Source organism: Chiloscyllium punctatum, chromosome 1, assembly GCF_047496795.1.
Source record: "Chiloscyllium punctatum isolate Juve2018m chromosome 1, sChiPun1.3, whole genome shotgun sequence".
NCBI classification, from domain to species: Eukaryota; Metazoa; Chordata; class Chondrichthyes; order Orectolobiformes; family Hemiscylliidae; genus Chiloscyllium; species Chiloscyllium punctatum.
Genome location: NC_092739.1, coordinates 44076852 through 44103690, shown reverse-complemented (window position 1 = coordinate 44103690; position 26839 = coordinate 44076852). Strand labels below are relative to the sequence as shown.

At 39.5% G+C, this 26839-nt stretch overlaps 1 protein-coding gene across 1 annotated transcript in view; it reads left to right on the top strand.

Annotated features, from left to right (window-relative positions):
* Positions 1-26839, top strand: part of cops4 (COP9 constitutive photomorphogenic homolog subunit 4 (Arabidopsis)) — a 68146-nt gene that overhangs the window by 23453 nt on the left and 17854 nt on the right. The window contains exons 4-8 of the mRNA XM_072551986.1: positions 831-934; positions 2859-3012; positions 5480-5630; positions 6891-7061; positions 10304-10419. Coding sequence (XP_072408087.1) covers positions 831-934; positions 2859-3012; positions 5480-5630; positions 6891-7061; positions 10304-10419 — 696 coding nt within the window. The remainder of the gene's footprint in view (positions 1-830; positions 935-2858; positions 3013-5479; positions 5631-6890; positions 7062-10303; positions 10420-26839) is intronic.

Genomic DNA, 26839 nt, shown 5'->3' with positions numbered 1-26839 from the left:
CTGATGGATAATAACTAGCCATATTTACGTGTCTTAAAAGAAGCATGGTTTAATTTTTAGTTGTGAAAGCATTTAATTGACTTTTCTTTTAACTATATACAGCTAAGAAAACCCCTGTATTTAGTGAATTATCCTCATTCCGTGCTGATATGATGAGTAAATTGTAATGTGAAACACTGGTGACTAGAATGGACCTTAGATCCACCCCACTTGAAAAATATGAAAACAGGTTTTTGAGGCATGAGAAACCTCAGGTTTTTTTTTGCAACATGACACTAAATTTGAAATGAATTATTAAAATACTTCAGTTTGCATACAAAAATTGCACTTCAGGTTTCCAGAATAAATGAAGCCATTACCCATTCTGACCCAGTTTAAGTCTGTTGGAATTAATATCATGGAATGCCTTTAGGGCCTCTCTTACAGGTTCTGAAACAGAACAGGACAACTTTTATTCTATTTTCAGCCAGCCCACTTTAATGCTTTGTGGTGCTCATGTCTGTAATCTGTAGTCTGTTGTTTATAGGCAGAGCTGTAACAACTTGGAGAATGATTAAGCAGATATTTCCAGAACACTACCTGAGTGAGTGAAAGTAGTCAGTTTGTTCGGATTCTCTTCACCTTGGAATGTGGGTTGTTATGGTAACTAAATAAGAGGAGATAAAAGTCTAGAGAAAAATATTCTTATTTTCCATGCAATGATACAAGTTTAGTTAAAAAAAATCTTCATGTAAATTCAAAACCAAGTAATTCAGAAGCTACTAACTATTTACTTTTGTATCCTAATCATGAGTTTTATACATATGTGATTGATCTGTTTAATTTCTCAGGTGGCTTCCATACGACAGCATTTAGCCACCATCTATGAGAAGGAAGAAGACTGGAGAAATGCTGCTCAAGTTTTGGTGGGAATTCCATTAGAAACTGGGCAAAAGTGCGTATTGAATAAATTCCAATTCAAATGTTGTGTGCAGTATTATAGATATTTTAAAGATGTTTGCATTTAAAACTATCCACAGATCATTGCACATTAAAGCACTTCAATGTTTCACTTAATTAATAATAAATTTTTACTTAAATGTAAATCATATTTGAGTGAACACTTAAAGCACCATAACATAAAAGGTTATAGGGCACATGCTGGCAAATAGGATTAGAATAGACAGATTACCTGTGCAGAAACAATGGATGGAAGGACCCCTTTCCATGCTGTAAGATTCTGTGTCTCTATTGTGAATAATGTAACTGATTTAGTTGACAAATATAATTAGTTCCTTTGGTGTTGTTGATGCAATTACCTCAACATGGAGGGCACATTTAGATAATTGAATCTGGACAATTTGCAGAAAAGCCTTTTCAATACTGCTTTAGTTTCTTATTTTGCTGTCTCCTGCCCCTGTATGGCTGTTGATTTTTTGGCAAAGAGACTGGGTGAGTGAATGGGATAAGCCCACTTCCATTTTCTTGACGAACAGTGATTTATCTGAGATTGGCTGAGTAATGTTTCTTGATTTTTCCCTTTCTCCTTATTGGAAATGATTTAGTATCTCCTATGTCCATTCTGGTAACAAGTCTAAGATAAGAACTCATGGTTTGGGAAAATAAAACTCCACTCCAATCAATCCACAACATGGTCTTATAGTTGTGCTGCCTGAATTTAACAGCTGTTTCCACTTCTTAGTTGGAATTGTTTTACAGCTACAATAGGTTTAACAACTAGAGTAGTGGTAATATTGCTTAGACTATTAATCAAGAGACCTAGGATCTGTGTTTGAATCCAGTTGTGGCAGATGGTGGGATTTGAATTCACTAATAATCTGGAATGAAGAATTTATGAAACCAGCGCCGATTGTCAGGCTAGACATTCACTAATGTCACTAAAGGAGGGAAATCTGCTGTTCTAACCTGGTCTGGCCTACATGTGACTCCAGACCCACAGCAACTTGGTTGACTCTAAACATTTTAGGGTTGAGCAGTCAATGCTGGTTCAGCCAGAGAAACCCACACCCCATGGATGAATTAAAACAAAATCTGATGACCCATACTCTCTCATATCCACCAAACTAGAGGATTAGCCCTGGTTCAAGGCAGACTGTAGTGGAGGTTGCCAGGGGCAATTAGCACAAACCAGCAAGGAAATTACACAAATATACAAAATGACAGCGCTCAGTTCTTCAAGTAAAAGACAGGCATGTGCAAATATCTTCATGCAAAAGTACTAGCTGTGTAAATTATCTCAGCCTCCACTTAAGACCTCCACCATTGTTTGATGCAAGTCTTCAACCAATTCAGTTTACTCCATGTGATTACTCCAGTTGGCTGAAGACCATGGACATGGGCTCTGACATGGTCTATGGTATTGAAGTCTTGCGGCTTTGGAACATTGCCACTTACCAGTTCTTCTGCAAATTGCAGGCTGTCCCCACTGGGAAATATAATTCTATTTCTCTACCATTAGGATGTTCCAGTATTTTGAACAATTATCTACTAGGAATGTTGGAGAACTTTCATCAAATGGACTGCAACAGTCCGAGAAGGTGTCTCACCTTCGCCACGTTAAATCCAATGAGAAATGGGCAATAAATATGGATCAAGCCAGCAAAACTCACATCCTGAGAACATGTATAAATGAAAGTATTAGAACTTTTAAATAATACCTGAAATCTGTTAAACATTCAGTAAAAGAGAAAACAAACAATAATTACTTTGAGTTTAGTATCCAAAGGAAATAAACACTTCTCTGCCTTTAATCCTGGATCAAAGATTATAGTGTGCAACACCTGTTAATTTTCAATGATTTTATTCTTTATGTTAAAAAAAATTGATTGTTTAGTTTTAAATACTCATTCTTTTTAAAGGCAATATAATGTGGACTATAAACTCGACACCTATCTGAAAATTGCTCGTTTGTACCTGGAAGATGATGATCCTGTGCAGGCAGAAGCTTACATAAATCGGGCCTCTCTACTTCAAAATGAATCCACCAATGAACAACTGCAGATACATTACAAGGTAGAACTTCACATTGGAAAATAGCTACAATTACATAGCTAAAGACAGGAATGTCAGTGATAAAAGTTCTACAATATGGAAGAGTGCAGTAATTCCATCTCTGTTGCCATCTCTGTAATGTGTACCTCAAGTTAAATTTCCTGTCTGATTTGAGTTAGCTGATTGCAGCCAAGGGAACAGTGTGTAGATTTCATTTGTCCTAGAATCCTTGGTTCAGGCAGGAAGAAAGTCAGCTGGGGTTCTCATTCCTGCTTTTGATTAATTGTTGGAAAAGTTTTTGAACATATGATAATATTGTGTGGGCATGGGTGGGCACAGGTGAATTTGGGCTCAGTTCTACTTTCAGGTTACTATTTGAATCTGAATCCAACATCCTTTAAGGATGTACATAACAGCTCACTGTGTCTTAGGTTTTTGAATGCTTTGTTGCGAGTTACAATTCTCTTCCCCAACTTTGGTAATGCTTTCTATGTATTGATCACCATTACTATTGATTATAAAAGTGGACACACCAAAAATCCATTATTTAAAAGATATTTTTGCTTTTTGTCTATTGTAGAGTTGCTGTAAAGCATAATTATTATCCTATAATCCTGAAGAGATGGCTCAATACATGAAAATGAAAGTTAGGATGCCAGTATGAAACTCATTTCAAAACAAATCGCTGTCTGGATTTAAGGAAAACGTGTGGAGGGTGCAGTACAGTGTTTAAGGAAGCAGTGACCAGCATTTAAGAATTAACTTAGCTTGACTGACCGATTCAAGTTCCAGTTCTAATGCCTTCAGTGTAAACAAAAGATCATCAGGTTAAGATGTTAGTTAGTGGCAAACTAAATTTTCGTTTAATATTGCATTTGATAAATTGCCAAGTGCAAGCCAATGGGCAAAAATGTGTCAGATGGAAAATAGGTGGGAAATGTAAGCTTATGCACTTTGATGGGAAGTTTGGAGGAGCTGACTGTTTGTTTGTTTTTAAATGGAGAAAGACTTCAGAAAATGACAGAAGAATTTGGAAGTCCTTGTGCATAAAACTCAAAAACCTAGTGTACAAGTCCACCAGGTTTTAGGAAAGGCAAGTGGAATGTTAGCTTTATTTCAAAGTATCAAATAGGGAAATATTGATAAGTCTGCACAAGGCACTAGCAAACCACAGCAAGAATACTATGAACAGTTTTGGGCCCTGTTATCTACTGGCATTGGAGGCAGTCAAGAGAAGGTACACAGAACTGATTGCGGCTAGGGAGCACCTGTCTTATGAGGAGAGGTTGAGTAGTTTGGGCTGTACTCATTGTAGTTGAGAAAAATGAGACAACCTTATGTAAATGACACATTCTTAATGGGACTTGACAGGGTAGTTGTGGTAAGGTTGTTTTCCCTTAATACTTAGTCAAGCACCAGAGGGCATAATCTCAGAATAAGTGTGGCAGATGGAGACAGATGAACAGGAATTTCTTCAAAAAGGGTTGTGAATTAGTGGAATCTTTTATTAACCATTTGAGGGCTGTAGAAGCAGTGTCTTTAGGAATATTCGAGGAGGAGATGGACAGATTTTTAATCAGAAAGGGGATCAAGGGTTATGTTAGGAAAGTGGAGCTGAGGTTGATCACATCAGCTGTGATCTCACTAAATGGCAGAGCACACCAGATAGGCTGAATAGTCTAGTTCTGGTCTGATGTTCTTATGATCCTGTAGTTAATAGTTATGATTTAATTGTAGAAAATATTAAACTTTTCTTCCTGAATCCCTGCAAAATACTTTTTAATTTTGTTTAGCTGTTATACTGTACATAATCATCTTCTGGTCAGGGGATTGGAAAGACTGAGGACGAAAGAGTAAGCACAAGAGGTTTTCAAAACAAATACTATGGGTAATTGGAGGAAAAACACTGAAGTCTAACTATACAACCCACAAAAGCAAATCTGTAATACATAGTTTTTAAGCTGCACAGGAGATTGAGATGTTTGATTGTTCCACAGATGTCTAACATGATTTGTTTCTTCAGTGTTTCAAGTTTCCTGCATTTTTATTTTTTCTGTTCAAATATTTCCCTTGGTTATAACTAAATTGCCTTGCTTTCAGAAATGTTTGAAAACCACGCAAATGTGCAGGTGGGATCAGAGATCTGACTGAAGTACACGATTTGAAATTGCTTTGTTATTTATGCTTGTATTTTTAGCTTCTAATTATAATTTCAGTGTAAATGTTTGCACAATTACAACGCATTGCTCTTTTCTTCTGTTCTGTAACCCTTGTAATCTTTTGTGCCAGTGCGGTATTATTTTTGTGGTAGACTAATCTTCAAATCTCAATTTAATTTTTTTGTGGTAAACATCAGAATCACTTTAATGTCAAGCTTGGATATGTGTAAACTTAAAAAAATGATTTTATATTTGTCATTTTGATTTAGTGATTCTCGGTGGTTAAAAGCTTTTAGTTTCAGATATATATAATATGATTTTATCTTCAGGTATGCTATGCCCGTGTCCTCGACTACAGAAGGAAATTTATTGAAGCTGCACAACGATATAATGAACTTTCATATAAATCTATAGTACATGAGACTGAGCGACTAGAAGCATTAAAGCATGCACTACACTGCACCATTCTAGCATCAGCAGGTAATAATATATTTATATTGTTGATCAATAAAGATAGAGCTGTGGGTACTTCTAGCAACAACGTGCACAATAAACTTCTGGTTGAGTTGACACATTTTGGTTTGCCGGTCTAAGTTTGATCAGGTATGCTTGTCTATTTCTTCGTAGACTAGCATTCAAACTGCTGGTTTCCACAAATGGATAAGTGCATAATTATGTGAAAATTACATTTCTTAAAAGAAAAAAAAGTGTAACTTTACCTTTTGATTTCATACCTTTTTTAAATGTTTCTAATTCAAAATTCCTTTGGAGTTAGGAATAAAAGAATGGCCTGTGTTTCAGACCCTTCCATAGCTGTACTCCATTCTTTGTCTTTGTTGGGAGCTCAGGAAGCTTGTCCTTGGTAGATAATGATTTTTCAAAAGCAGTCAAGTTTAAAATATGAATTTTGCCATCTTGTAGTTAGATTCCTTGTGTGTTGCTGGAGCAGATAACTAGCTTCAGTACCAATCTTCAGAATGTTTTAAAGATGCTGCATTTTATTGATATGTTCTCAATTCAGAAAAGCATACATTATACTTGGTTTAATGTTAAAGGAAGACAGCTCACATAGTAGCATGGAAAGTGACCTGGATGCAGACATCATAGAAATATATTTCAGTAAATGTGGCTGACTGTTCAAGTCAGGTGCATCTCGGCCTATTCTTCCGTAGTTTGTCACAGGCTAGGTTTTATGATGTGAAATGTCAAGAGCTATTAAAAGGTGTGTGCCATCGAAGTATCCTTATATTTAAAATAAGACATCAAATGGAATGAATTTAGAGCAGAAGATATTTTAAGCAAACCCAATTTGATGTATAGATGCAACATTGTGAACAAATGCTGCAATGCAACATAGTTAAGTTTTTTTTTAAGATTCCCTACAGTGTGGAAACAGGCCCTTTGGCCCAACAGGTCCACACCAACCCTCCGAAGAGCAACTCACCCAGACCCATTCCCTTACATTTGCCCCTTCCCCTACATTTACCCCTTCACCTACCACTACGGGCAACTTAGCATGGCCAATTCACCTAACCTGCACATTTTTGGATTGTTGGAGGAAACCCACACAGACACTGGGAGAATGTGCAAACTCCACACAGATAGTTACCTGAGGCAGGAATTGAACCTGGGTCTCTGGCGCTGTGAGGCAGCAGTGCTGACCACTGTGCCACCGTGCTGCCCATTTAAGTTTTATAATTCACAATAATTCTGCTGGTTGTTTCTTCCTCCCCACCCCAGGACAGCAGCGTTCGCGTATGCTGGCAACCCTGTTCAAGGATGAACGCTGCCAGCAGCTTGCAGCTTATGGCATTCTAGAGAAGATGTATCTGGATAGAATTATTCGAGGGAACCAGCTGCAGGAGTTTGCTGCCATGCTGATGCCTCATCAGAAAGCAACAACTGCTGATGGTAAAGTCTTGACAGTCAGTTTTTATCCTATTTCACACCCTTTTTTGTAGTGTATAGTAGAATGGTTTGTGGATGATAAATTTAAAACATGCAACTACAAATGTTATTTTTAATGGAATGAATATGAGCACCTTGTCTGGCTGCGTATTCATCTCCGCATGATGTTGTTCACACAGCCAAATTAAACCTAGTTGATAATCTCATTTATTGTTGTGGTTCTGTTCGCCGAGCTGGGAATTTGTGTTGCAGATGTTTAGTTCCCTGTCTAGGTGACATCCTCTGTGCTTGGGAGCCTCCTGTGAAGTGCTTCTGTGATCTTTCCTCCGGCATTTATAGTGGTTTGAATCTGCCGCTTCTGGTTGTTAGTTCCAGCTGTCCACTGCAGTGGCCGGTATATTGGGTCCAGGTCGATGTGCTTATCGATTGAATCTGGATGAGTGCCAAGCCTCTAGGAATTCCCTGGCTGTTCTCTGTTTGGCTTGTCCTATAATAGCAGTGTTGTCCCAGTCGGATTCATGTTGCTTGTCATCTGCACTACCTAAAGTGCACCAACCAGACATCCCACTCAGACCCGTAGTATCGCTACCAGGGACACCATCACACAAACTGGCTAAAGAACTACAGCAGAAACTGAAACACCTGATCAGCGGATCCAGACACTCTATACAATCAACACAGGAATTCTTGGACATCATCAGAAATATACACATAGACAAGGAAGAAACTATGGTCTCATTCGATGTAACGGTACTGTTCACCTCTATCGACGAAACCCTAGCCGGAGAAACAATAGCCAACCTGCTGGACATATAGAACAGACAACAGGACATTGAACCTATCAACAAAGACAGCATACTCAAACTACTGGACCTGTGCCTCACAACACACTTCACATTCAACAACCAAATATATGAACAAATCAACGGCACACCCATGGGCTCACCCATTTCTGGACTCATAGCAGAAGCGGTAATGCAAAAATTAGAACAAACAGTCTTACCGCAAATTCAACCCAAACTCTGGGTCAGATATGTGGATGACACCTTTGTAATCATTAAAAACACAGAAATAGAGAACACACACCGGATCATCAACACCACACTCACAGGAATCTGATTTACTAGAGAGGAAGTAAATAACAACCAACTCCCATTCTTAGACGTGATGGTACAGAGAACAGAGAATTCACCACAAAGGTTTACAGGAAAGCCACACACACAGACCAAGTCCTGAACTACGAAAGCAACCACCGCAACAAAAGCAGTTGCATCAAGACACTATTCAAAAGGGCCACAACACACTGCAGTACACCAGAACTGCAAAAAGAGGAAGAAGAACATCTATACCATGTATTTGCCAAAAACGGATACCTGCGCAATTTCATCATCAGATGCCTAAGGGAAAGACAACGGAACAAGGACATGCCACAACCCAAAGGACTAGCTACACTACCATACATCAAGAGCATTTCCGAACTGACAGCCAGACTACTGCGACCACTTGGACTCATAACAGCACACGAACCAACAGCCACTCAGACAACAACTCACCAGAACGAAGGACCCGATACCCAGCATGAGCAAAACCAATGTAGTGTACAAAATCCCATGCAAGGACTGCACAAAACACTACATAGGACAAACAGGAAGACAGCTAACGATCCGCATCCATGAACACCAACTAGTCACGAAACGACACGACCAGCTATCCTTAGTAGCCACACATGCAGATGACAAGCAACATGAATTCGACTGGGACAACACTACTATTATAGGACAAGCCAAACAGATCATTGCATTTTAAAAGTAATAGATATCCTAAAACATTGTAAAGATCTTAAAATATTTATGTGGCAACTTATTTCTGGTTAAATTGGCATTTCAGCTGCTGGGTACAATTAAAATTTCTGATCCCTTTATTTGGAAAACACTTTAATGAATGGAGACTATGTAATGACAAATTGATTTATTTATGTTCTGGGATAAATTGCATTGATTTAACTCAGGACTGGACTAACTATACAATGTATGTCATTTAGTATTCTATCAATATTTATGATGTCAAGGTTTTTGTTAATGTATCAGTTTTATTTTAACCGAGACCATTGTGCTAAATAGTTTGGCATCTTCCTGGATATTTATTTTGTGAATGGCTCATTACCTAGAAGTGACTAAATGAAAAACTGCTGCATGTACAGTAATCTCTTGGGTCTAAATCTGTCTACCCATAATTTGTAATTTATCATGCTCTGTTTTTAATTTGTCAATTCAGATGTTAACTTTTGATGCAGTGATTTTGAATGTGCCAGTGTTTAACTGACTAGCACAGTACTGTCCATAGAAGCTGTAGATGCATCCCAAGCATCTTGAACTCAAAACCTTTGTTAAAATCCATGCTTACGTTTTTTTATATGGATTTCAAACTGATGGTATCAACGCATCAGGCATCCTGACTTTGATTCACTTGCCAATTCGCTTCAGAATTTCAGCCCAGGAAAGTTCAAACAATATTAGTCACTACATCAAAACAATAGGTACAAATAGAACCAGGAATGAATTCCCAAATTTCAGAGAATGTGTTCTCTGAAGGCTCTGACTTAAGCATCACAGAGTGGTAAACTGTCCGGAAGTGCCTTCTGGTGACCTTATCTGGTATTGTTTAAGATTTGCAGTGGTCTGTCAAAGGTGCTTTATTTTTTGCTGTGTGGTGACCACTTTGGGTTATACTAATGTTTTTTAAAAATCTTACATCGCCAAAACATTTGGAGGAAATAAACTTAGATTACATTTTTACAATATCAGTTACATATAAATTAGGATCAGCAGTAGGCCATTGGGTCCCTTTAGCTTGCTCCATCATTCGGTACGATCATGACTGATCGGATTGTGGCTTCAACTTTGATCCTATCCCCCAAAAGCCTCTGTTCTCTTTTTACTTGAGAATCTAATCAATCTATCCATAGTATTATGGTTACCTTGTAATAGGATTGGAATGGCATAGTGGTAATTATTGCCATCTCTTTAACCAATTAAATTATGTAAATTAATGGTGATATTAAATAATGCTGTTTGTGTGAATTCCATGTATGTTACAAATGATGTAAACAAGTTCCTCAGTAAATTTTGTGTTGCTTTTAAAGACTTTTGGTCGGCAGGTTTCTTATCGATGAAAGTTTAATCAGTTTAAAAATTCACGTGACATTGTATCTATTGTTCATATGATGTTTCCTCCCTTAATACTAGGTTCCAGCATACTGGACAGGGCAGTCATTGAACACAATCTACTTTCTGCTAGTAAACTGTACAATAATATTACATTTGAAGAGCTTGGAGCTTTGCTTGAAATACCACCAGCCAAGGTAAGCTATCATAGTACTGAACTTACTTTCTTGTATTTAAACTTGAAAGAAAATCTCAGGCAGTGAGATACCCAACGATTTCCATTTAACAGGTAGCAATACCCTTCATTGTTTATATCTCGACATTAATTAATTTAATTTACACAGAAGAAAACCGCTTTTGAAGTGAGTACATCCTACTTTGTGAATACGTTATTTCAGCATGTTTTTCATTTTTTTGATATTAGTGATGAATTGATGTAGCTACATATTGCAGCAGCATTGATAAAATAAATGTCAATTTTTAGCAGCACAGGTTTTTTTTAGATCTGAAGCTACAGGAGAATGTCTTAATTCATTGCAAGATCATTGTCCATTTGCCTCTCTATGTTCGTATCTGACCTAGATTATTAAATAAGATTGCTCTTGGAACTGTGTAACTCAAGTTGCTAGCCAGTCCTATCGAGTATCTGCTATGGGTTAGATAAACTTTACCATTGAAGTAGGAAACACTTTCTAAGACTTGGATTAAACTTGAATTTATTGTGAAATAATTTAAAAGCGGCTGACGATATTTCTTTTAAAGTAGACCTCGATGGGCCATTCAGCCCATCAAGCCCAGACCGACCCTCCAAAGCACATCCCATCCAGACCGCCGCACCGCGCCCCCACCCTGATCCTATAAAACTGCATTTCCCATAGCTAACCCACGTAACCTGCACATCCCTGGAAATTATCAGCAATTTCACATGGCCAATCTACCTAATTGCACATTTTTGGATTGTTGAAGGAAACTGAAGCATCTGGAGGAAACCCATGCAGACACGGGGAGAAAATGCAAACTCCATACAGGGGGTCGTCTGAGGCTAGAATTGAATCTGGATTTCTGGCACTGAGGCATCTGTACCAAATACACCTTTAGCAGAGAAGGGTAATTTTGACATCCGCCATCTTTCGAGAAAATAGCAGCATCTAATGATTGACCAAAAGCAAAAAGAAAACTGCCTGTCTTCCTATGTTCTATTGTCACCGATTTTCTTGCTGAACTATTTTGATCCACAGCAAGCAGTAATCCTCAGTGGCTCAGTTGGTAGCACTCCAGCCTCTAAGCTGGAAGGTCCTGGGTTCCAGTCCCACTGCATGAGCTGTTGAGCACAGAAGGAATTCTGTTTGAGTTAAAGCAGATTTAGTCTGCCTGTGAAGTCCTTCTATTCGTTGACATCATTTTCAAGGGGAGAAGCTACAAAAGAAAAGCTAGTTTGTAGGTTTACCAAACTGATTGGGATGATAGGGCTGACTGAGTCGGTTAGAATTGCACTCAGGAGTTTAGAACACAGGTGGAGGTGGGTGTGGAGGGGGTAAAGATCTCATCGAAACCTATATTTCTAATAGGACTAATCAGTTTAGATGCAAGATGGATTTTCCCAATGGTGAAGGCTTTCCGAACCAGAAGTCATAGAGTAAGGATAAGGGCTGAGCCTTTCCGGATTGTGATGTGGAGAAATTTCTTCACCGAAAGTGGTGAACCTGTAGAATTCTGTACCACATAGTGGTTGAGGCCAAAACACTCTGTTTTCAGGAAGGAGGTAGATATTGCTCTCAAGGGATATGGAGGGTGGGGACGGGGGAATGACTGTATTAGGGTATTGAGCTCAATGGAGAAAGTGAGGACTGCAGATGCTGGAGATCAAAGCTGAAAATGTGTTGCTGGAAAAGCTCAGCAGGTCAGGCAGCATCCAAGGAACAGGAGAATTGACGTTTCGGGCATCAGCCCTTCTTCAGGAATAAGGGCTGATGCCCGAAACGTCGATTCTCCTGTTCCTTGGATGCTGCCTGACCTGCTGAGCTTTTCCAGCAACACATTTTCAGCTATTGAGCTCAATGGTCAGTCATGATCAGGATGAATGGCAGACTAGGCTTAAGGGGTCGAATGGTGTTCTAGTGCTCCAACTTCTATTTTTATATTTGGATTTAGAAGATTTTCACTCCCATTGTTTTAAACTGCTCAATAAAATACCACTTGCTTATAGGCAGACCTTGATCTGCAACCAAACAATTCAATAATATTAAGAGAATGATGCATCCTTTTTGTTAACTTTTCTTTTGTAAGGGGAAGCCAGCAATCTGAGTTGTAACATAAGGAGCACAGTCAGTTTTAAGAGCTGCTAGGTGACTACATTCAACTTTATTGAGCATTACAATTGGGGTTTATTGCCAAGTTTTCACTTGGCCACTTGGGTCATTGAAGAGGAGTTCAAAAGTTACAGGCAGTCTGTGAAAAAGTACAGGTGGTTGGAGAAACAAACAGAGATAGAAGTAGTTTCCATGTTAGGATTGCTACAGTTAGCAATACTGCTGGGAAGACAGGCAAACTACACAGTCCGTGCAACTGACAAGTGAGGAGTAGAGAGCAGCTGGGTGACTGTCTGTTAGAACTCAGGAAGAAATTGGCAATTAATAGGCAGTTAAGCACTTTGAAGAAGCTTTGTGGAGCTGAGAAGGTGGGAAAGTTGCTGACACTATATGGAGATGCTTGGAAGATGATTGTGAGTATTAATACTTCAGTACACAAGACAGTGGTTTTTGAAAAGTTCACAAGCAGTATTTGCTTGGCCTATTGAACTAGATTGAAGATCAGAGGGGGAAACTCCAGGGCAGGACTGGTGGTGAGGCGAGCTGGAGTCATGCTTGTGAATGAGTGTCAGAGTGCGGTTTTGCGGAATGTCGTCCCAGGAAAGGAGAATGACCAATGGAGCTGGAGCTGTTGTTAAGGCAGTATGTGGTTGAGCAGTTCTTGAGAGGGAGCTTTAAGGCTAGATCAGCAAATTATAATCCCTTGTTTGTTGAGATTTTATGTCTTGCTCTGCCTGACTTGCTCTGCCATTAATGAGTGAGGGCAGTTGTGAGAAATTAGAGGATTTGGCTTGATTGCATTAGCCATCTGAGATGTGCTATAGGTGTTGAATCACAGTCTATTAACTGTATTTACCACACGAATTCTGAATTTAAGTTGTACATATTGTGAATTGAATTATTGTTCCACTGTCCTTTTAATAAAGTTTATTGTTGTAGTTTAAAACTGTGAAATCTCGTAACATTATTCTCATGGTTGGTCCTGTACATCTCTCACTTCGTCTGTTGTAGAAATGAAAGTTACTAGTCTTGAGCCAGATTGTGATATAAATTTGGTGATCTGGTCTGGGATCCTAATAGCAACTTGAAAGGAATGCCAGATGTAAGACTTGGCTTTTGGTGGAGCTAATTGGAACAACCTCAAAGGAGGAGTTGAATTTGTAATTGGGCTTTCATCTAACACTGAAAAGGTTGGAGATTTATCTGACTTAAAGTAAGAATATTATATCTAATGATCTCGTAGCTAAAATTGGCCTATGGCCTAAATTTGGAAAGATCTGGTGCAACATTATCTGACAATTGAAAAAAGGATAGAAAATCTTAGTGGCAGGAATGACCTGTAAATTTTTCTGTACTTCTGTGTCATTAATGTGTCTCACTTCCAGGTGTTTGTACAAAACGCACCACGTTTTTTAACGTATTTGGAAAACTGACTAACCCCTACTGAAGTAAACTTTTACCTTTCAGCTTATACTTTTATATTATTTTTTCTATCCAGTGCCAAATCAAATATCCCTGACTGACCCTCTACATCATGACCATTACTAATTTGAATACCATAATCATGACTCCATGCTTTTTTTATTAATTTATTCATTCATAGGATGTGAACAAGACAAAGGTCAGTTTTTATTGCTCATCTCCAATTGCCCAATGAAGATGTTCTAATCTTTCATAATATTATCCATCTTTGCTAATTTGATGCCATGTGTTAGCTTTAAAGTTGACCTTTTGACCCACTCTTCCAGATAATTTCTGAAAATGGTTGAGTACAGTTCCAAATATGAGATCTCCAAAAATGAAGATGATCAGGCAGGCAACTCTGAATACTGAAATGGCATTCGTGTTCAGTGACACAAAGCTGTAATAAATCATGATGGAAGATAATTAAATATGTTGTTTAGCCAAAGTCGTCTTCACTTCTTTTTGAAAGAGGTTGCATGCTATACCTTGATGGATAAGACACGTGTTAAACAACATCAAGTCAGTCTTTCCTGTTCAGTAGCCTATGTGCATGAAGCATTATGGTGAGAAAAGTAGGACAGAAATCCATTTTTAACCCAGTCCTCGGAAATAGCCATCCACTTTACCAAAACATTCACTAGCTTTTCGTAACCTGTGAACTTGGCACTCAAACATTGTGTTGAGAAGATTAATTCCACAGATTTTAGGCTAATCTGAACTCTTTTTGCTCGTACTTACTTTTCTAAATCTTCATACCATTTGTTTTGTTCTTGTTCAGGATATTATCAGCATCAAAGGAAATCCCCTTATCTAAAGTGCTTTTAAAACTTTGATTATCAACAAAGGAATTGTCAATAACTGATATTGGGTGAAAGATGCTCTTTGTCTATCCAGCAGTTGTCATATGCTTCAAGGTAAAAACAATGACTGCAGATGCTGGAAACCAGATTCTGGATTAGAGGGGTGCTGGAAAAGCACAACAGCATCCGAGGAGCAGGAAAAACGACGTTTTGGGCAAAAGCCCTTCATCAGGAAGTGTACAGTGAGATGAGCATTACTTTGGTTTGACAAAAGATTAGTCTATGCTGGGGCACCAAATCCTGAGATGACTGGTCGAAGCAAGGCTGTTGGCAGAGATATATTTAAAGCCAATCCAACGCGTATGCTGATGGTTTTTCGAAACACATTAGGCAGCACATCAAAGTTGCATTTGTGTAAAACCTTTCTTAACTGTTTCATGATGCAAAGCTCTTTTGCAACCAATAAAGTACTTTTGAAGTGTAGTCACTTTGTACCTTAGTTAACACAGCAGTCAGTTTTCTCACAGCCAGGTAGCACAAGCAATAAAGGGACAATGACAAGACAATTTGTTTAATGTCAGTTGAGGAATTGATTTTGATCTGGACATAAGAAAGAACTCCTTACCCACTGTTTTAACAAGCTCTATAGGATGCTTAACATTTACCTAAGAAGCCGGATAGGATGTGGATAAATGTCTCGTTCAAAAGACAGTGTCGTCCAATATTTCAGCAATCCCTTTATACTGTCCAAACATGTTCGCCTACCTTTTGAGCTGAAGTCTTTGGAGTGGCTCTTGAACCAATTATCTTCTGAATCAGGGATGAGTATTACCAACTGAGCCACAATTGACACTGGATGCAGTTTTGTGACACTGCGTAAAAAAGGTGATGTCAGCAAACTATCTCTCCACCAGGATACAGTGTCTCAAACCATTTTTAGATGAAGCATCCCATTAACTTTAATTGTGGGAGGGCTGTCTTCACAGTGTACTGGTTACCAGAGAGCTAGATATATGGCTCTTTTTTTTAAAAGAGCGGGCACTAAATCTGTTGATTAGATATTAATTGTGTTTAATTATGTACAGGAAGTATCCCATTCACGAGAGTTTCAGTTGTGCTCCTGTAAGAGGAACATATTATATGAAGGGGCGAGACCATTTTTTGGTTACATCTCAGTTCATGCATTTAATCTTTGACCACCTGGTGCAGAGGTAGGTCGGCAGATAAGCCCCTCCTTCTGCCTATTAACATTGTAATTGAAGGGTTGTTCAGCCTGATTGCCTGTCTCTCCTCCATGGTTACATCCACAAGGAGCTTTACTCCTGTCGTGAATGTTTTGGTCATGGACTCCAACTGTGCAATGCTAGACAGCATATGTGAGGCTAATTGATTAAAATATTATCTTAATTTGCTTAATATTGAGGATCAGTGCAAGGTTAAGGTATTATTTGCTTCGAGCATAGTGATGCCAGCACTTTGAAATTATTAAAAAGAATTAAAATTCCATGTAAAAACTGATTTAAACCACTTTTTAGATACTGACATGTCTAGAGACCTAGTTATTTTGTTGAGTAATCCCTTTACTTAAAATATACAAATAAAACTTGACATTGAGTAAGGCAATTACGCTCAGGCAATTATTTCTGGAAAGTCAGGACATTTTGTTAGAAGGTTAGAGAAATATTAATGACCTGTATTAAAAATTAGGAGAACAACAACAAATTGTCTGAATATTACATAGATAATTTGTTTGCCGTACTGATCAAGCATTGAAATTCTGCGAAAAGGATGTAGATGTAACTGATGAATTATATGAGGATAATAGAAAAGATTTGTAAGCATTGTGAAATCTCTTTTTTTTTAAAAAAAATGTCACCATGTGACTTCCATTGATGCAAGACTAGTAACATAGTTCCCATTAATTTAAAGTTATTGCATAGAGATGCTATTTGCTTCTGATGACCTGCTTAACATTGTTCCACCAGTCAGTATCATGAAAAAATAATCAAGTCATCTTTCATCTCATTGCATTTTCTGTGCAAAATAACTGCTGTAAATGCCAAATGAGCACTGAATACTGAATTCAAACACTAGTTACATGTGAAATATTTTGGGATTATTAAAAAGGTAAAAATTGTGCAAGTGATTTATTTTGTCTACAGAGTAGAACTGAATTGAATCCTTTTATGTATCTTTCTCTATATTTGAGTAGTTCATTCCTCACATTCGCCTAAAAACAAATGAAAGGGGAGAATCTTTGTTGTAGAAGCAACAGTAGAAAAGAGAAAACTATGGCACAAGACATTTCCACAGAATCTTTGTTGTTATGAACTTGTGTTTCGACCTACAAAGTAATCCTTTAGGTTCTTGCAATTACTTTTTCCTGTGTTCAGGCTCTGCATATCATGCCATAGCATTGCAGAGCTGTGCCAAAATGGTCTTGAGCAAGTTGATAAGTGTGCAGAACATGACCAGCCATGCTTTTATTTTTCTGTTGTAATGCAGTATGGTGGTACACATTTGATTTATTATTGTCATATGTATCAAGATATGGTGATAAATATTGTTTTGTTTGTTAACCAGACCAATCATACCTTATGTACATTAGGATAATAAAACAATGCAAAAGATAGTGTTATAGCTGCAGAGAAAGTGCACAGAAAGATCAGCTCTAACATGAGACGTTCATTAGTCTCAACAGTGGGGAAGAAGCCATTCATAAATCTTGTTGGTACGTGTTTTCAAACTTTTGTATCTTGGAAGAGCATGAAAGAGAACAAAACTGGGATGGGAGGGGTCTTTGATTATGTTGCCCACTTTGAGGCAGCAGGAACTATAGATGGAGTCAATGGAAGGAAGACTGTTTTTTGTGATGGATTGGGCTGCATTCACAATCCTCTAATTTGTTTGTGGTCTTGGGCAGAGCAGTTGCCATAACAAGCTGTGATGCATCTGGATAGGATGCTTTCTCTGGTGCATTTATAAAAATTGGTAAGAGTCATTGTTGACATGTCAAATTTCCTAAGCCTTCTGAGGAAGTAGAGGTATTGGCATGCCGCCTTGCCTATAGCGTTGAGGTGGATGGGCCAAGATTTATAGTTAGTGATGCTCCTTGCAACTTGAAGCTCATCTCACATCAGCACCATTGATACAGACAGGGGTGTGTCCTCCATTCTGCTTGCTGAAATTGATGACCAGCTTCTTCGTTTTGCTGACATTGAGGGAAAGATTGTTGTCATGACCCCATGCCACTAAGCTGGTGATCTCTTTTTCCTGTACTCTGTCTCGTATTGTTTGAGGCCTGACACACTGTGGCGGTGTCATCAGCAATTTTGTAAATGGAATTAAAGCTGAATTTGGTCCCACAATCATGAGTATACAAGGAGTATAGTAAGGGACTGAGTACGCAGTCTTCCAGGGCACTGGTTTTGAGGATTATCGTGGACTTGGTGCTACGTATTCTTACTGATTGCAGTCAGTGGGTCATTAAGTCAAGGATTCAGCTCCATGGCAGGAAGCAGAGTCCTAGGTCTCTGAGTTTGGAGATGAGTTTGGTTGGAATTGTGGTTTGAAGGTGGAGCTAAAGTCAATAAATAAGAGTCTGACATAGGTGTCCTTGTTATTCAGATGTGCCAGGGAGATGAGATCCGTAGTGGACCTATTGCAGTGATAGGCAAATTGAAGTAGATCAAGGCAATCTGGGAGACTGGAATTGATGTGTACCATTACTAACATCTTAGAGTACTTAATAATGATGGATGTCAGAGCCACCGGGCTGTAGGCATTAAGGCACATTGCCTGATTTTTCTTTGGCACAAGGGTGATCGTGGTCGTCTTGAAGCAGGTGGGAACCTCACATCGTAGTAATGAGAAGATAAAGAGGTCTGTAAATACATCATTGGAGCCAGTTGTTTTCTGTGAATGCACCCGCTAGAAGGCCAATCTGACATCTGCAGCAGTGACTGTGGGTACAGGTGCACCCGAGGCTGTTGGGGCCGTTGACATCATTTCACTGACATTCTGTTCAAAACGAGCATAGAATGCACTGAGCTCAATGAACAGAGATGCAACTCTACTACGCTTTGTAACCTATTATATCGTTTAAGCCTTGCCAATGTTGATGTTTGTGTGGTTAATCTGGGACTCTAGTTTAGTCTGGTATTGTCTCTATGAAGATCATACCTAGATTTCTTGTATAGGTCAAGATCAACCAACTTGAAGGCCTCAGACCTGGACTTCAGTTGTTTATGGACCTTCTGGCTTGTCCATGGTTTCTGGTTGCAGGACACTTGGATTAATTTCATTGGCCCTCAGTCCTCTACGCACTTACTGATGAAGCCTGTGGTGGTCATGGCAAATTCAATCTAGGTTAGCCACTGAGTTCTTGAATATGGACCAGTGCACCAACTCCAAGCAGCCACTTAGAAGTTCATCAATTACCTCAGACCACTGTACAACTTTCTGTACCGGGTCCTCGTGCTTCAGTTTCTGCTTGTTAGCTGGGAGAAAGAGCACTGCCTCTTACGGTCTGATTTACTAAAATGTGGGCAGGGATTGGAGTGGTAGGCATCTTTGGTTGTGTAGCAATGGTCCAGGGTGTTTGGGCCTCTAGTGGGACAGGAGACATGGTGGTGGTAGCTTGGGAGCATATTCTTGAGGTTGATTTATTTTGTCGATGTATTGAAAGAACCGTGAATAGCACATAGACCACTGGTGTTCAACACTGAATGTTATTTAGAAGTAATAACTTATTATTATGGAATGAATGTTTTTTATTACAGGGTTATAAATTACTGAAAAGCTAATTAGATTGTCTTCTATTGGGAATAAGTGTACATTAATAAATTATATTATTTATAATGACATATACCATGACTATTCTTGAGACTTTGGAGTTTTGAAGTGTAAAAATACCCTTTTTAAATTCCATATTAATTTATAGGAATTGGGTCCTCATTTGTTAAGCTTAAGCTAACAAGGTGGAGAAAGTGAGGACTGCAGATGCTGGAGATCAGAGCTGAAAAATGTGTTGCTGGAAAAGCGCAGCAGGTCAGGCAGCATCCAACGAGCAGGAGAATCCATGTTTCAAGCATAAGCCCTTCTTCAGGAATGAGGAAGGTGTGCCAAGCAAGCCAAGATAAAAGGTAGGGAGGAGGGACTTGGGGGACGGGAGTTGGGAATGTGATAGGTGGAAGGAGGTTAAGGTGAGGGTGATAGGCCGGAGAGGGGGTGGGAGCGGCGAGGTTGGGAAGAAGATTGCAGGTCAAGAAGGCGGTGCTGAATCTGAGGGTTGGGACTGAGATAAGGTGGGGGGAGGGGAAATGAGGAAGCTGGAGAAATTTGCATTCATCCCTTGTGGCTGGAGGGTCCCTAGGCGGAAGATGAGGTACTCTTCCTCCAGGTGTCGTGTTGCCATGGTCTGGCGATGGAGGAGGCCAAGGACCTGCATGTCCTTGGCAGAGTGGGAGGGGGAGTTAAAGTGTTCAGCCATGGGGTGGTTGGGTTGGTTGGTGCGGGTGTCCCAGAGGTGTTCTCTGAAACGTCCCGCAAGTAGGCGGCCTGTCTCCCCAAACGTAGAGGAGGCCACATGGGATGCAGCAGATGCAGTAAATGATGTGTGTGGAGGTGCAGGTGAATTTGTGACAGATATGGAAGGATCCCTTGGTGCCTTGGAGGGAAGTGAGGGGGGAGGTGTGGGCGCAAATTTTGCATTTCTTGCGGTTACAGGGGAAGGTGCCAGGAGTGGAGATTGGGTTGGTGGGGGGTGTGTGGACCTGACAAGGGAGTGGGCTTTCTAGAACGCTGATAGGGGAGGGGAGGGAAATATATCCTTGGCAGCGGGGTCTGTTTTGGAGGTGGCGGAAATGATGAAGAATGATACGATGTATCTGGAGGTTGGTGGGGGGTGGTAGGTGAGGACGAGTGGGGTTCTGTCCTGGTGGCGATTTGGAGGAGCGGGAAGTGGAGGAGATGTGGTAGAGAGCATCGTCAACCACGTCTGAGGGGAAATTGCAGTCTTTTGAAGGAGGAGGCCATCTGGGTTGTACGGTATTGGAATTGGTCCACCACAGATGTGGCAGAGTCGAAGGAATTGGGAATATGGGATGGCGTTTTTACAGGGAGCAGGGTAGGAGTAAACTAGATTACACCTCCTCCCACCCTGCCCCCTGTTTTAAAAAAAACACCATCCCATAATCCCAATTCCTTCGCCTCCGCCGCATCTGCTCCCAGGAGGACCAATTCCAATACCGAACAACCAGATGGCCTCCCTTCTTCAAAGACCGCAATTTCCCCTCAGACGTGGTTGACGATGCTCTCCACCGCATCTCCTCCACTTCCCGCTCCTCCGCCCTTGAACCCCACCCCCTCCAATCGCCACCAGGACAGAATCCCACTCGTCCTCACCTACCACCCCCCACCAACCTCCAGATACATCGTATCATTCTTCATCATTTCCGCCACCTCCAAAACAGACCCCGCTGCCAAGGATATATTTCCCTCACCTCCCCTATCAGCGTTCCGGAAAGACCACTCCCTCCGCGACTCCCTTGTCAGGTCCACCGCTCCCACCAACCCAACCTCCACTCCCGGCACCTTCCCCTGCAACCACAAGAAATGCAAAACTTACGCCCACACCTCCCCCCTCGCATCCCTCCAAGGCCCCAAGGGATCCTTCCATATCCGTCACAAATTCACCTGCACCTCCACACACATCATTTGCTGCACCCGATGTGGCCTCCTCTACATTGGGAGACAGGCTGCCTACTTGCGGAACGTTTCAGAGAACACCTCTGGGACACCCACACCAACCAACCCAACTGCCCCATGGCTGAACACTAACTCCCCCTCCCACTCCGCCAAAGGCATGCAGGTCCTTGGCCGCCTTCATCGCTAGACCATGGCAACATGGCGCCTGGAGGAAGAGCGCCTCATCTTCCGCCTAGGAACCCTCCAACCACAAGGGATGAATGCAGATTTCTCCAGCTTCCTCATTTCCCCTCCCCCCACCTTATCTCAGTCCCAACCCTCGGACTTAGCACCGCCTTCTTGACCTGCAATCATCTTCCCGACCTCTCCGCCCCCACCCCCACTCTGGCCTATCACCCTCACCTTAACCTCCTTCCACCTATCGCATTCCCAACGCCCCTCCCCCAAGTCCCTCCTCCCTACCTTTTATCTTCGTCTGCTTGGGACACCTTCCTCATTCCTGAAGAAGGACTTCTGCCCGAAACGTCGATTCTCCTGCTCCTTGGATACTGCCTGACCTGCTGCGCTTTTCCAGCAATGCATTTTTCAGCTTTTTAAGCTAACAAGGTACAAAGAACTAGAATTTACAAATCAAGCAGAATTTATAAATAAGATTTTTGTAAATACTTAAGAAACAAGCAGTGTGGACAATGCAGAAGTTTATTATTTTTCATAGCCCAAGATTCCTTCAATGCTGTCCTCATAGGCAATATCTTACTACTTCTATCACTGAAATGTTATATTGAATCATGTTTCAGAAGAATTAAAGCGCAGAAGCCATGATAAACTTGTGCCACAAAAGCCTTGAGCCTTAAATGCTTATCCTAAATTGAGAGACTGTCTTATTCTTTATCAGGTAATAATTTAAATTAACTTAATTTGGTTTAAAATGAGGATTATGAGATGTCTTCCCACCTCTAACTAGAGTAATGTAAATGCCCATCTCTATCCCCAAGGCCCAGAGACTAACATTTCATTGTGAACAAATGAACATGCTTTTAGATGTACAAATGATGTTACATCCTATTATTAATGTCAACGGTCATAAAACCATTTGCCTAATATGACCAGAAATACTAAACAATTGCGAAGTCGAAAGGGTGTATGGTCACAGAGAGAGAGAGAGAGAGTGCATTTGTGAGCTGAGAGATTTTGACAGCACTTATGTGTGACTAGCTGATGGGTGCAGAGAGTACTGAGAATTGATAATATGCAGTCGTGGATTTGGAGTTGTTTTGATTTTAAGGGGACCGGATTTGAATTTAAATTATGTTCCGGATATCAAAAACCAATTGAATTTTAATTTGATTGTATTGACAATATCGGACCGATAAGTGGGTGAGTGTCTTGGGCACATATAAAAAGGAAGGGCATTTTGAAAATTGGTGAGAGCCAACTACCATCCAAAGAAATAAAAATCTTGCTGTCAAAAGAAATCTCTGAAGGTATTTGATAGCTTAAAAAAATGCTCACAGTAAAAAGTAAGATGATGACCCAGGGAGAAGACAGCAATTTCAAAAGGATAGAAGGAAGCAGCAGATTCAGAAGACCAGAGGGAAGACCGCATATGCGACAATATGTATTTTGAGGGATTAAGTTAATATAATGCTGAATAATTGTGTTATTGGAGCAGCATTTGTATAGAGTTGAGGTCAAATAGTGATTAAGAAAAGGGGGGCTCAAGTTTGTTAAAGGTTTTTGTTTAGTATTCACTGGTAGTGTTAAGAAAATAACTTATTTTTTACTTTTACCAGTTAAAATCAGAGGTTTTCTTTCACTCACTGACACCTTTAGCAGGTTAAGTGGCGAGGGGAGCTTTTCTGGCTGTTTTAGTTTTAGCTAGCAGAGAGATTAAAGTAACCACCTCCCCCACCGTTGTAACAATACAATACAAATACAGTACAAATATTGCTTGCTAGCCAAGATGCCCTTTTACAAAGTGGATGTTGTGAGTTAAAGTTTTTAGTTTATTGACCAAGTCAGTTAGCAAAACTTTCTCAATGTATACTATACTTGTTTAAATAGAAGTGCCATACTCAGTTCAAGCTGAGTTCAAACTATTTGGAGCTTAGAATGTTTAAGCTCAGTTGTGATTAGTCAAGGAAAAGGTTGTCAGACACTCAGGGAATTAAAATAAACAGTTAAGTCAAACTTGCATTTGTGATAGAGAAGAGAATTCTCTTTGGAGTGATATTGGAATAGATTTTTTAATCGTATATTTCTAAATTTTTCAAATTGAATTGTATGTAAATTAGGAGGAAGTGAGGACTGCACATGCTGGAGATCAGCTGAAAATGTGTTGCTGGCAAAGTGCAGCAGGTCAGGCAGCATCCAAGGAGCAGGAGAATCGACATTTCGGGCATGAGCCCTCCTTCAGGATAACAGTAGGAAGGTGCAGCAAGTAATTAGTAATGCTGATAGAAATGGATTTATTGAGAGGGGAATGTATACAAAAGTAGATTATGTTTCAGGTGTACAGAGCATTAGTGAGAATGTGCACAACATTTCAAATGCAATTTTATAAAGTATGCAAAGTTCCCCAATTTATCTGTCTTTCAGACCCAGTGTGATAGAAAGCACAGAACAGGTTTTCATTCTCATTAATAATGACTGTGCAACTACAGGTGATAAGATATAAAACTGTTGGTATATAACACTAATAATTAAAACTCAAATCCACTTACAAGCTCCCCCTTACACACAGACAAATAAAGAAAATAAGTTGATGGGCAGAGGGGATATACTAGAAAGACAGTTCCTGGGTTCTGTTGTTGAGATGGTCTTTATGACTCTTCTGGCCAGCATGTTGCCTCAGTGGTCTTTTCCCAAGTGCTCCTACTGGTTGCCAAGAGACACAAGTAGCTGATTCACTTTTTATAAAATCTGACCTTTCAGTTAAAAGTTGTAGCATACAATAACAGTTGCGGGAAAGATAGAGAGAGTGGTTTTCTTCAGGTTTATCTGCTTTGACTGCAGATCACAGAAAGACCACTACTGAAACTTATGTTCCACTGTAACTTGTTCCAAGCTATTCTTTACCTAAGAACCATTTACAGAGTTGTTGGCAGGACAAAGGTCTTCTCATCAATAACTGGCCACGAGTCCCTCGACCAATCAACATCTTGCCAACAAAAGCTGCATTTGCATGACTCCTTGGCTTCAAATTGTCTACAATCCAAATCTTAATTGTTGCTTGTTTAAGCAGTTGTTTACATTAAGTCTGGCATGCAGGTGAGGTTATTTGGTAGTAAAACATACAGCCACCCTTTCAAACTTTGAAAACAAAACTCCATCTCGTTTCAGTCCACAGCTTTTTAAATAACATAAGCTGAAACTACCCTGTACTTTTACTTCACTATTAGTCTAACCGCAAAATCCAGGCTCATGTGTTCATGTCTGCCATCCTATAGATTGCTATCAAACCTTTTTTCAGTGTGGCCGTTGAACTGATTAGCTTTGATTTGTGCCATTAATTCATCTACCTTATTCCGAGTTCTTCATGCATTAAGATACAAAACATTAAGTCTGTTCTAATATCGGGTTTCCCTACATGTGTTTGGTTCCACTTGTTAATATTATAAATAAAGATTCAACCCTTTTATCCTCAACAAGAACCTTACAATACTGACACCTTAGTAAAGAGTCACCAGTTTAAAGTTCAAAAGGTTGAAAAGATTTCCACTTTAAAATTCCTTGGTCTGTGAGCCCGGCTGTTTTTTTTGCAGCAAGCCTTAGCATTCGCAAGATACTATTTCTTGAGTTAACGTCTGTGTCTGAAACCTTTAAAATGCTGCCTAGACAGTTCACTTATTTCTTAACTTTCATTAAACCACTATTCCACAGCCTTCTGTTTCTGTCTCTTAGTGATGTTGCTAAATTCTTTTCTTCTGCCCTGATTTGTTTTTTGAGACAGTAAAACTGCAATGCTGCTGTTAAGGTCTCCCTTGTTTTGGAAGGGCCTGCTCTAAAAGACTCACTGACCTTCTGGATGGCTTGTCTTTGTGAAATAACTTGTTTCTGTCTCTGTTTCTCTATGTTACAGGGGACTTTGTTGATATATTTTTTTCCTCCTACCCTTGTTTCTTAGGCGTCAAACTGTTCACCTCAAGGGTTTTTAAAACTTCATTTAAATTTATATAAGCAAATTTCCTGCTCCTTGGATGCTGCCTGACCTGCTGCGCTTTTCCAGCAACACATTTTCAGCTCTGATCTCCAGCATCTGCAGTCCTCACTTTCTCCACTTTGTTAGCTTAAGCTTAACAAATGAGGACCCAATTCCTATAAATTAATATGGAATTTAAAAAGGGTATTTTTACACTTCAAAAATCCCAAGTCTAAGAATAGTCATGGTATATGTCATTATAAATAATATAATTTATTAATGTATACTTATTCCCAATTGAAGCAAACCAGAATCACACTCAGAACTCAAAATGAACAAAAGCTGTACCTTCCCTTCTTGACAATATGCAAATACAAATCAAACTTAGAACCACATCTGTTTCTGTCCAATTTAGAACCCATGTTTCCAAATAACAGTATACCGTGATCTTTTAGTGCAATACAGATACTCTGGCTACACAAAATGTTGACTTCTGTTTTCTTCTGGCATACAATATTTCCAGTACTTTTTGTTCTTTACTCTGCATTATTTCTATGCTGTACCAATTCTGACATCCCTTACCCTGACAAACAATATTTGAATAGTTGTGTTAAAGGCACATGTATGAAATTTTATAATTATTTTAAAACTGATCATCAAGTTTGTACAAACAATGCAAATTGAATACTTCCTGTACTAGCAGCAAGCTATTGGCTAAAAATGCTTGATTTCCTTTATTTGATGTCAAAGACATTTTCCTTTCTCATATGGTTTGATATTATCTGAAACATAAATGATAATGAGTGTTATCATAGCATTTCTTCTGGTAACTTCATATACATGTGAATCATTACTGAGTATGTCAATGAGGTTGTATATCAAATAAGGAGTTGGTTTTGAAATGGACAAAAGTAAAATCAAGAACTTGAAAAAGGATCTGTTCTGGTACTTGGTTTCACTACTTGCTTAAGGGACATGCTGAAGATGGTAGTGAAATAAGCTAGTTTTCTGCAGCTTGATCAGAACTTAATTCTATATTAATAGTAGATTTTATGTAATATACAGCTGTTTATGAAGAGAGATTACTTTATTGTAAACTTTTGTGTATGTATATAAAATGTGTATATCACATTTTTGTGTTTGGGTTTTACTATTTAATTATAAATAAAGATTACATTTATGGAAATATTTAGAC